Here is a 12,775-nt window from a genome sequence, read left to right on the forward strand (position 1 = left end):
CGCTCAGTCGTGTGTGACTCTTTGCAACCCCATGAACCGCAGCATGCCAGGCCTCCCTGTCCCATCACCAACTGCTGGAGTCTACCCAAACCCATGTCCATTGAGTTGGTGATGCCATCCAACCGTCTCATCCTCTGTTGTCCCCTTCTCCTCCTGCCTTAAATCTTACTAGAATTGCATTTCTCTGCATTATAAAAGGTACAGTAATTTGAAGAGCAGATAAAAAAATTCTATGGGAAGAAACATACACCAAAGAAGATGAAACCATCCTTCTACCCAACCATCATCACAGGGAGACAAATATTTGTTGGGGAGGAGGAATGATTAAGTTGTGCAATTTAAAGTTTAGTCTCCTCAACTACAGAGTTTTTGTTAAACTCTAAATTGCTTGCTAATGGTTGGTATAAAAGCATTCTTTAATGAAATCAAGCAGATGTTGATTGAGTTCTATGGTAGTTTGAACATGGAATGAATACAGTGAGGGCAAGTGGATATAGAGGAGTCAGAAGATAAGGACACTAAATTCAAGGTTACAGTTAAATTGGTGCCTTCTAGTATCAGTGAGAATATTCACATTATTAAAATTTTTAGGGCAAGCTGACATTCATTCACTCACTCATTATTTATTTAATCAACACATATGCACTGGTTTGGAGAAGGCAATGGCACCCCACTCCAGTACTTTTGCCTGGAAAATCCCATGGATGGAGAAGCCTGGTAGGCTGCAGGCCATGGGGTTGCTAGAGTTGGACATGACTAAGCAACTTCACTTTCATTTTTCAGTTTCATGCATTGGAGAAGGAAATGGCAACCCACTCCAGTGTTCTTGCCTGGAGAATCCCAGGGACTGGGGGGCCTGATGGCCTGCCGTATATGGGGTCGCACAGTCGGACACGACTGAAGCGACTTAGCAGCAGCAGCAGCAGCATGCTCTGGTTTTGTGGTATCTAAACCAACAGACACCTCTGCAGCCATGCAGTTTGTAATCCAGTAGGGAAAGGAGTTATTTCTTAACCATTTCCTTATTTATTTAGCTGTGCCCAATCTTAGTCAGAGCATGAGGGATCTTCAGTCTTCCATGTGGCATGTGGGATCTTTAGTTGCAGCATGAAAACTCTTAATTGCAGCATGTGGAATCTACTTCCTTGACCAGGGATCAAACCTGGGCCCCCTGCATTGGGAGTACAGAGTCTTAGCCACTGGACTACCAGGGAAGTCCCAAGAAAGGAGTCAGTGAACCAAAGTCATCTAATTAGCTTTTAAAATTTTATTTGTGATAATTACTATAAAAATATCAGGGTGATGTGAAATTATGTAAGAAAGGAAACTAATTTTGGGGTACCAAAAAGGACTATCAGAGGGAGTGAGTTAAGTTCATACCTAGAGCACAAAGATTAATCATGATGAAGACAAGAGAAGAGATTGCTCCATGAATTTATTTATTAGGTTTTAGTACAATAGCAAGTAACAGAAAATGCAAATAGCAGTGGCTTAAAATGGAGAAGTTTATTTCACCCGACTTACATAACTTAGGGCTGGACTGTCCAAGGATGGACTGTCCTCATCAGTACACGGAACCCAGAATTATTCTATTTGTTGTTCTACTATGTATATCCTCTAGTTCGAAGGATTCTTCATGGTCCAGGATGACTGTTCTAGCTCTAATCATTTCATTAGCACTCCAATCAGCAGAAAGAGGAAAGGGAAGAAGGAAGGACATGCCTATTTAAGAACATTTCTTATACCCCAGGTTTATACCTTAATAATATGGCCACATTTAGCTGTGACAGAGATTGGAAAAATGGTTTGTATTCAAAGCAGACATGTTTGTGTGCTAAGTCACTTCAGTCCTGTCTGACTGTGAGCCTATGGACTGTATGTAGCCTGCCAGGCTCCTCTGTCCATGGGATTCTCCAGGCAAGAATACTGGAGTGGGTTCCCATGCCCTCCTCCAGGGGATCTTCCTGACCCAGGGATCCAACCCACATCTCTTCTGTCCCCTGCATTGACAGTTGGGTTCATTACCACTGGTGCCATTTGGGAAGCCCCAAAGAAGATATGTGCCCAAGTGAAAATTAGGGTTCTATTACTGTAGAAAAAGAGGGCTAGGTGTTTTGTTATAGTGGAGACAACTAATAGCCTCTGTAAGAGAAAACTGTATGTACTTAGATAAACTTCTATATAAGAGAAAGTTTGGTATATTCAAAAGAAAGAGCATGCTGCTGTTGCTGCTGCTGCTGCTGCTGCTAAGTCACTTCAGTCGTGTCCGACTCTGTGCGACCCCATAGACCACAGCACACCAGGCTTCCCTGTCCCTGGGATTCTCAAGGCAAGAACACTGGAGTGGGTTGCCATTTCCTTCTCCAATGCATGAGAGTGAAAAATGAAAGTGAAGTCGCTCAGTCGTGTCCGACTCTTAGCGACCCCATGGATTTCAGCCCACCAGGCTCCTCCATCCATGGGATTTTCCAGGCAAGAGTACTGGAGTAGGGTGCCATTGCCTTCTCCGAAGAAAGAGCATAGTGTGTTTAAATGTTATGAGCAAATGGAAGGAAGAATGGCGAAAATTGGACAAAACTAGGTATTGCAGGTAATGGCAAATCATACACAGCCTCGGAAATCATGTTAAGAATTTTGAATTTTATCCAAAGAACAATGAAAAACTATTAAAAGTTTTAAAGGAAGAGGGTAACATTTTCAATTTCTCATATAAGAAATTTTTTTTCTCTTGTCGTGTGGAGAATACTTTAGAGACTTTGGAAATATATATTGTTGTTGCATTAGTCGCTCAGTTCAGTTCAGTTCAGTTCAGTCGCTCAGTCATGTCCAACTCTTTGTGACCCCATGAATCACAGCACGCCAGGCCTCCCTGTCCATCACCAACTCCCAGAGTTCACTCAGATTCACGTCCATCAAGTGAGTGATGCCATCCAGCCATCTCATCCTCTGTCGTCCCCTTCTCCTCCTGCTCCCAATCCCTCCCAGCATCAGAGTCTTTTCCAATGAGTCAACTCTTCGCATGAGGTGGCCAAAGTACTGGAGTTTCAGCTTTAGCATCATTCCTTCCAAAGAAATCCCAGGGCTGATCTCCTTCAGAATGGATTGGTTGGATCTCCTTGCAGTCCAAGGGACTCTCAAGAGTCTTCTCCAACACCATGGTTCAAAAGCATCAATTTTTCGGCGCTCAGCCTTCTTAACAGTCCAACTCTCACATCCATACATGACCACAGGAAAAACCATAGCCTTGACTAGACGGACCTTTGTTGACAAAGTAATGTCTCTGCTTTTGAATATGCTATCTAGGTTGGTCATAATTTTCCTTCCAAAGAGTAAGCGTCTTTTAATTTCATGGCTGCAGTCACCATCTGTAGTGATTTTGGAGCCCAGAAATATAAAGTCAGCCACTGTTTCCACTGTTTCCACTGTTTCCCCATCTATTTCCCATGAAGTGATGGGACCAGATGCCATGATCTTCATTTACTGAATGTTGAGCTTTAAGCCAACTTTTTCACTCTCCTCTTTCACTTTCATCAAGAGGCTTTTGAGTTCCTCTTCACTTTCTGCCATAAGGGTGGTGTCATCTGCATATTTGAGGTTATTGATATTTCTCCCGGCAATCTTGATTCCAGCTTGTGTTTCTTCCAGTCCAGCGTTTCTCATGATGTACTCTGCATAGAAGTTAAATAAGCAGGATGACAATATACAGCCCTGACGTACTCCTTTTCCGATTTGGAACCAGTCTGTTGTTCCATGTCCAGTTCTAACTGTTGCTTCCTGTCCTGCATACAGATTTCTCAAGAGGCAGGTCAAGTGGTCTGGTATTCCCATCTCTTTCAGAATTTCCTACAGTTTATTGTGATCCACACAGTCAAAGGCTTTGACATAGTTAATAAAGCAGAAATAGATGCTTTTCTGGAACTCTCTTGCTTTTTCCATGGTCCAGCAGATGTTGGCAATTTGATCTCTGGTTCCTCTGCCTTTTCTAAAACTAGCTTGGACTTCAGGAAGTTCACCATTCACGTATTGCTGAAGCCTGGCTTGAATAATTTTGAGCATTACTTTACTAGCATGTGAGATGAGTGCAATCGTGTGGTAGTTTGAGCATTCTTTGGCATTGCCTTTCTTTGGGATTGGAATGAAAACTGACCTTTACCAGTCCTGTGGCCACTGCTGAGTTTCCCAAATTTGCTGGCATATTGACTGCAGCACGTTCACAGCATCATCTTTCAGGATTTGAAATAGCTCAACTGGAATTCCATCACCTCCACTAGCTTTGTTCGTAGTGATGCTTTCTAAGGCCCACTTGACTTCACATTCCAGGATGTCTGGCTCTAGGTCAGTGATCACACCATCGTGATTATCTGGGTCATGAAGATGTTTTTTGTACAGTTCTTCTGTGTATTCTTGCCACCTCTTCTTGATATCTTCTGCCTCTGTTAGGTCTATACCATTTCTGTCCTTTATCGAGCCCATCTTTGCATGAAATGTTCCCTTGGTCACTCAGTTGTGTCCAACTCTTTGTGACCCCAGGGACTGTAGCTCGTCAGGCTCCTCTGTCTATGGGATTCTCTAGGCAAGAATACTGGAGTGGATTGCCATTCCCTTTTCCAGGGAATCTTCCTTACCCAGGGATTGAACCCAGCTCCCCTGAATTGCAGGCAGATTCTTAACCGTCTGAGCCACCCAATAAGAGTACTCTTTGGCATACAATTGCATATTTATCAATTCTGAAAAAAGCACTGGACATGAGTTCAAATCTGGATGGACATGCACTGAATGTTTGTAATAATAATTAATATCAGAAAAGCTTCACTTTCTCCTTTATAACTTTTTATTTTGAATGATTTGTTTTACAATAAGCATGTGTTACTTTAAGTTTCACTAAAAGTTAATGAATCATTTTCAGTTTTGAAAAACAAACACAAAAAGACTTTGCTGATTTGCAGACCAGATTGCTGACTCCTGTCCCTAATGATCTCTCTTTGTTTTGCCCTCCGTTTCTGATGGTTGCTTCTTCTCTGGAGTCTGCCCATTTGCCAGGTCCCTTTGCATTGACAATTCTTTTAGACTGTTTTCCTACTTTTTAATTTTGTGTTTGCACTTCTGATAGGATGAGAAGTAGCTTTGTCTCATTCCATCATCCCATTTCCCCACTCACAGGTTGTTCTCTTATATCCTGGCTCTGTCGAGCAGCATCAGTTTCTGCTTTTCTTCCAGGGACTTTTGGACAGGATGTAGATGTCCTTGGAACTTTCTTGGTGGCTCAGACGATAAAGAATCTGCCTGCAGTGCTGCAGTTCAATACCTGGGTTTGATCCCTGGGTCAGGAAGATCCCCTGGAGAAGGGAACTGCCACCCACTCCAGTGTTCTTGCTTGGAGAATTCCATGGACAGAGGAGCCTGGTGGGACTAACACTGGACATCCTTGGATTTTCTCTTCTCCTACTGCCAGCATGTTTCTAAAGACATGCACTCAAGGATTGACTAATGAGGATTAAAGAGTCTGTGTGGAAATCATATCTGATCCTTGATCCTTTTCCTGAACAGTATACACTTTAATTGCTTAGACTTACAAAAATTTTTTTTAGCCTTTAACCTTTTTATTTTGTATTGGAGTATAGCTGATTAATAATGTTGTAATAGTTTCAGGTGAACAGCACAGGGACTCAGCCATACATATACGTGTATCTGTTCTCCCCCAAGCTCACCTCTCATCCAGGTTGCCACATAACATTGTAGACTTACTGAATTTTGGACTTAACATTTAAAGGCCATCAATGATAAAGGATAACATAACACAGAAATTCCTTTGTGGATATTCTGAATATTTTGAATATCTTTTGTCTCTTTAAAGAGCTCTAGAAATTAGAAACTTCCTTCTAATTAGTAGTTCTTAGAAAGATTAGAGAAGGCGATGGCACCCCACTCTAGTACTCTTGCCTGGAAAATCCCATGGACGGAGGAGCCTGGTAGGCTGCAGTCCATGGGGTCGTGAAGAGTCGGACACGACTGAGCGACTTCACTTTGCATTGCATTCACTTCACAATGCATTTTTCATTTTCATGCATTGGAGAAGGAAATGGCAACCCACTCCAGTGTTCTTGCCTGGAGAATCCCAGGGACTGGGGGGCCTGATGGCCTGCCGTATATGGGGTCGCACAGTCCGACACGACTGAAGCGAATTAGCAGCAGCAGCAGCAGAAAGATTATAGGATCTAGAGTCAGAGGACTTGTATTACAATCTTCCCTCAATTGTAGGATGACCTTGCAAATTGAGTAACATTGAATTGTACACAGCTAACTTCTAAACTGTCTTTAGGGGGCAGTACTAAACCACAAAATTTATAAAATAAATTTTGCTATTTTTGCTAATGCTATTGGCAAATGTTAATATAAAACAAAACTAAAATAACAATGATGAGACTTGTGATGCAATTATATATACCTCTTATTATTAGTAAAATTTTCTAGGTAGTCAAACAAATGTTAGTTTAAAACTCATTCCTTTAATGATTTATTTAATAAATAATTATTAAATTACATTATACAAAAACACATGGTAAGAGATGCAAATGTGAATAAGGCATATTTGCTTTCAGATAACTTACCATTAACTAAGATAAATAATTTGTATGTGTCTGTGTTTGTGTGTATATAACTCTTTCAGGCTAAAGATTATGATAAAAATAACATTTATTGATGATTTTTTATGGGCTTCCACAGTAGGTAGCTCAGTGGTAAAGAGTCTGCCTGCAATGCAGGAGACACGGAAGACGCGCCTTTGATCCCTGGGTCTAGAGGAGCCCCTGGAGGAGGAAATGGCACCCCCCTACAGTATTCTTGCTGGGAAAATCTCATGGACAGAGAAGACTGGCAGGCTGCAGTCCATAGGGTCTCAGAGAGTTAGATATGACTGAGTGACAGCACTGCAGCAGCACTGATTATTTTTCATCTACCTGTCACTGTCAAGCAACTAATTTTATCCTCATATAGCCCCTTCAAGTAGGAATGATTATTATGCTTACTTTGCAGATAAGGAAACTGAGGATTAGTCAGATTATGTGATTTGCTCAGTAACACAGCTTGCAAGTGGCAGAGCCAGGAATATATATCTATTTGCATATATTAAATATATATCTGTTTGACTTTAAAACTTCTGCTCTTTGCCACTGTACCATTTGTCATTTCAAAGTCTATGTGAAATAACAGAATACACAAACTGACAGAAAGAACTGAAGACTTTCAGAAGAGAGCAACATCCTTCCTGTTTGTGGTAAATCTGGAAAATTTTATGTAAGAGGTGAAATCTGAATTGTATTTTGAGGAATCAATAGTATTATAGGAGAATAATAGCTAAAAACAGTGGTTAATACTTATTCAAACCTGACTGTGTGTCAGGCACCATATATTCATTACCTTATTTTTCAGGAAAAGTTTCTAAGGGAGGTGTATACTACTGTATTTTCCCACTGCATAAGGTAAGTGAGGCTGCCAGTGGTCCTATACTCTGAAAATCACACTAATTAGTAGGCTAAAAAGGAAGAGAGTTAGAGAACTTGATTCCAGGACTAATTTTAGAGTCTAAACTCTTAAGCAGTACAATAGTTGTATGGAGAAGTAAGGTGGAGGGCATGAACAAAAGCACAGAACAGATTAGGAAAGGATAAATAATTCCATTTGGTTATAGCCTCGGGTGAGTAAAAGGGAGTAAGAAAGGGGCTGAAAAATAGTGTGACCATAAAACCTTGAAGCCATATTAAGGAATATGGATATTATTTGCTCTACAATGGGAAGTACTTGAAGAATTATGAGCTGGGAACAGACATAAGCAGTTTTTCTTTGGGGAGGAGAAAGAGACAGAAGAAAAAAAACTGATTAATACTGCCATATGTATCAACCTTAATTGTGAAACCAGTAATTGATCATGAGTTGGTGAAGGAGATGCCCATTTGATCATTCTAGTCATTTTTATAGATAGCATTGATCAAACATATGGATTGGATGCCCTAGAGTTAGGCAGTCTGGATTAGGATCCTTTTTCTGTCATCTCCGTGACCTTGGGTTTTACTTGACTTCTTGTGGCTTAGTTTAGTATTTTCCTGAAAGTCTTGTGTGAATTAAAATAATGAATAATAGAGGACTCAGTAGATTGTAGCACTGTATTATTGTATTATAATTATAAAAGCACTGTAGCACTATATTATATCTTACAGACAGTAACTCATTGAAGGACTATTGAAGTTCTTAATTTCTCAGTTATTGAAAATTGATAAAGGGAAATGTAAGATGTGAATGCAAAAACCAGTTGTATTGTGAAGTCTTATATGCTGTTTTTTAAAGCAACAACTTTTAGGGGGAGATGGGTGCTATTTACAATTCAGTATGTAAACTATCTTTACTAACTTCAGTAATCATAATCTATCAATGTTATACTGAACACTACACTCTGAATATTTCTAGACAAACTTATTGTCTTTGCTATTTAAAAAAAATACTACCTGCTGAATATTCAGCAGGCTCTTTTAATCTGGAATTTTTCTTTCGTTCTGGCAAAATTTCTTGCATTGTTACTTTGACAATTTCTTTTTACCTCTACTTGGAACTCTTAGTTTGATCCCTTAATTTTCTTAACTTTTAACTTCTTTTGTTCTGTCCTCTGGGAAATTTGCTCAGACTTATTTTCCAACTCTTCTGTTGGATTTTATGTATTCTCTCTCTCTGAGGATACTGTTTATAATTTTTATCTGTATATTTAGTTTGGCCTGTTAAAAGCTTCCTTCCAATATATGGTTATCATACTCTTGTTCATATTTAACTGAAAAATTAGGAACTGTTTATGTGGATGGAGTTTGTTGGGGAGGGGTTTCACAGTAGGCATTAAGGCATGGACCCCTCTGCCATTTTCCTAAGTACTTACAGATTGTTTTTCTTGAGCGGTCCAGAGGAGTATACTCTCATCTGCTACCTGGGAGATATGAGCTTAGCTGCCATGTTCTCTAAGACAAATGTGGGAAGAAGGCACAGGGGCAGGTGGAGCATCTTTATTTACTACATAGATATTCACTTAATTTCATTGTTTTTAAAGAGGCATCCCTCAGTTCATTGTGCCTGGTTTCTTAGAATTCATAATCCCTTTGCTTTAACCTCACCAGAAGGTAAATCTCCAATTTCTTGTCAGGTGGTGAAGGTTTATTTTCTTGGCTGGGTGATGAGTCTGGGGTCTAATTTCTAATATAGAGTTTCTATTCTGTTTTAGTTCCACCAGCACCTACAAAATTTCTTGCATTATTACTTCACAGGTAGTCAATCTCTCTCATTCATAAGTCCTTTAGAGGAGTTGAATCATGAATAGATCTGCTTTTTATTCTTCCTCTTTGCAGACAGTTTGCTTTCCGAATCCTCAAGTTTTCTATATGAAATTGATAAGTCATCTGTTTATCATTGTCTAAATGTTTTCTAGATATTGCTCATCTGTTAACTTCCCTCCTGTTGTCCTTGTCCTTATGGTTTAGATCATTTTTGCAGAAGTTTTGCTGTCATTTAAGTGAGATTTGAAAAGTAGCAAAACTAAATATGTTTGCTTAGCATGGAAGTCCTATTATTAACTTTAAAAGTATCTTACAAGGGCTTCCCAGGAGACATAAGAGACAGGGGTTCAATCCCTGGGTGTGGAAAATCCTTTGGAGGAGGGCATAGCTCCCAACTCCAGTATTCTTGTCTGGAGAATCCCATGGACAAAGGAGCCTGGCGGGCTACAGTCCAGGGGTTGCAAAGAGTTGAACATGACTGAAGCGACTTAGCACATACCCCTCTTATGCATATAATATGAAATTTTATGAATTTCTTTTTTTTCCCCCAAAACGAGTCTACTTTTTGATGACACTGTGAAAAAAAATAGAATTTTATCGATTCCTATTTCAATATTTTAATTTTGTTCCTCTGATTTCATTAGAAATCAAAATATTTGTTGCTGTTTTTATGTTCTTTTGAGTCATTTTCATGTCCTGTTCTTCAACATGAACTTTGCAATTTGCCAATCTTTGTCACCCAGTTTTTTCACTTTGTTTTCTTTCACACTCAACTTAGAATTAAATTATACATATTTTTTGTCTGATTTCCATAGCACAGTCACATAACTATGGCCAGAATTAAGCTAATTTCTTCTTGCTAACATACACCATGAGAAATTTATGTAATTTAATTGATGTTAAGATATCTGACTGACATTGATATAATATATTGCTATGATATATATTTAATTTCAGAGAACTTCATCTACAATAAATTTGTCACCAGGAGAAGTGGAAGAAGATGATGATGATGAAAACACTTGTGGGCCCTCAGGACTCTGGGAAGCATTAACTCCTTGTAATGGATGTAGGAACCTTGGCTTCCCCATTCTTGCACAGGTAATGGTTTACTTTCTTAAGATACAATAAAACATAAAAATGGTTGCCTAGGTTTATAAATAAATCTTTTTTATTATCCACTGAAAATCCAATTAGTATTTTATTTATACTTTGAAATTTTTTCAGTTCAGGGTCAGTAAAATGCTTATATAACTAGCTGTACATGTATGCATAAGTCAACACATACTCTACATAATTATAATTTTATGTGATTTTATTTTGGTCATGATGCTAGCTCTAGAAAAATTGAGTTATATAAGAGGTTTTAGTATTTATGAGTTTGAAATATTTCATTTTAAAGAATGCTATTTTGAAATTAAATCATAATTCATATTTAAATAATAATAAAATGATTTAAAAGAAAGCATGTGAGAACTCTTTAAAAGCATAGTGATTTTTTTTTTCTTAGCACAATGGAATATTGTAGAATAATGTGTGCCACTGACAATTATGCACTACAATACCAAAATGAGAATAGAACACTAAAGCATTGATTATAATTTTGAAATCATTTCACTACTCATTAAGTCACTTTTAATTTTATTGTGTCACCCTCAAATTTTTCTTGTGCATTATGATTCACAAGCCCTTAGAGGAGCTTCAGAAATAAGTAAAACAAGCCAAACAGAATTAGGAAATTTGAAGCCACAATGAATTCATCTCTACATGAAGATGAAAAAGCACTTAATATGAAAAATAGTGTAATGGCAAGGTGTGTTTATGTAACTACATAAAATATAAGTGGAAAAATAATCTAGGATAAGAAAGAATTCAGTATATCTCAAAAATATTGTTTTCTGTTTTGCAACAAATATGAAGTAATTGTCTTCAAGAAATCATTACATGTTTTTACATCTATGTCATAAGTTAATCACAGCCACCCAAATTCCAATATTGATTTATTGCACTTAAAGAATCTCTTTATCTTATATGAACTATTTATGAAACTTTAAGACAATTTATACTAACCTTACAGAATTCTTTTCAACGTTTACCGGCCTGTGAGATCCATAAAGGCACACTATGTATTGCTCAGTGTCTATGATTTAATGCCAACACTGTTCCTGAAACATTGTCACAATTACCTAGTATTTGAATTAAATGAGTTTCTATAGGGTTTCATTTCTTCACTTGTTGGTGTTTGGTAGAAACCAATGCAATCCTGTAAAACAATTATCCTTCAATTAAAAATAAATTAAAAAACACTTTTACGTATTTAAAAGGGTGTGTTTGTGTGTATGTTAGTCAAGGGTATAGAAGAAAGGAAATTAAGAAACATAGGTTTTGATTTTATTAATATACTTTTATCTGCTTAACAGTTTACCAGTAATTGAATGCTTTTACCTATTTTTTGGCTCATAAAATTAATATTTTTGTATTTTTATTTTCAAAAGTAGAATTCTTATAAAATAGCAGAACTCTAAGCTATCATAATATATGACTATATCTGGGTTCTCCATCACCTTATTAACCTTTACGTTTATTTTTTAAATTTTAACATTTTGTTTTACTAGGTTTGGGAGTATGTTTGGTAGTACCTTGGTTTTGTTTATAATTTTTAATATTTTTCTTTGGCATTTTTCTGTATAGGCTTGTATCACTTGAATAAATATTGAGTATTACTATTTTAATAGCTATATTTACCCTAAAATATTTCCCAATCTGAAGCTTTTCTTTCTTTTTTAATATTGTATGGGCATATGTTGTGTACTTTTTTTTTACCATCAAATTGACTATGGTCTTTTTAAAAAATTCATTTCATCTAGAATTTCTTTAAAAAAATTTCAAATGTGGCTTTGTATTTGTTTTTAACTTGATATCTACTTTTTCTATGACCTTACATTTGACAGTAACTCATTCCTTTCATTATATGCCATCATGCTTGGCTTGGGTTTTCTTCTGAATCTCTTATTTTAATTTTCCTATTTTTAAAAACAATGACCCACTTTGATATTTTTGCACATATATTGCAGGAGAAATATCATTGTATTAACACTGTTAGCTGACATGATTGTCTGCTTTTAAATTTATATTTTATACTCTGTCAAGTTTAAAAAGTATTCTTATTGGGTTTTTAATTGTTACTGCTTTAAATCTATAAACTTACTTGAGATGCAGTACCTTTTTAAAAAATGTATTTAATCTAACAAATCAAACAGAATTCTTTTACCAAGTTCTCTTCTAGTCTTCTTTTACTAATGTTCTCAATTTGTAATGGGTTCCCCTTTAACATATGTGTGTGTGTATGCTTAGTCACTTCAGTCATGTCTGACTCTTCATGACACTATGGACTGTAGCCCTCCAGGCTCCTCTGTCCATGGGATACTACAGGCAAGAATATTAGAGTGGGTTGCCATGCCCTCCTC

At 37.4% G+C, this 12,775-nt stretch overlaps 1 protein-coding gene across 14 annotated transcripts in view; it reads left to right on the forward strand.

Annotated features, from left to right (window-relative positions):
* ANKS1B (ankyrin repeat and sterile alpha motif domain containing 1B) overlaps positions 1–12,775 on the forward strand; it is a 1,175,033-nt gene that overhangs the window by 280,361 nt on the left and 881,897 nt on the right. For all 14 annotated transcript variants that reach the window (XM_027542059.1, XM_027542058.1, XM_027542067.1 and 11 more), the window contains exon 9: positions 10,266–10,409. In XM_027542059.1, the coding sequence (XP_027397860.1) occupies positions 10,266–10,409 (144 nt within the window). The remainder of the gene's footprint in view (positions 1–10,265; positions 10,410–12,775) is intronic.

This window comes from Bos indicus x Bos taurus, chromosome 5 (assembly GCF_003369695.1).
Source record: "Bos indicus x Bos taurus breed Angus x Brahman F1 hybrid chromosome 5, Bos_hybrid_MaternalHap_v2.0, whole genome shotgun sequence".
In the NCBI taxonomy this organism is placed as follows: domain Eukaryota; kingdom Metazoa; phylum Chordata; class Mammalia; order Artiodactyla; family Bovidae; genus Bos; species Bos indicus x Bos taurus.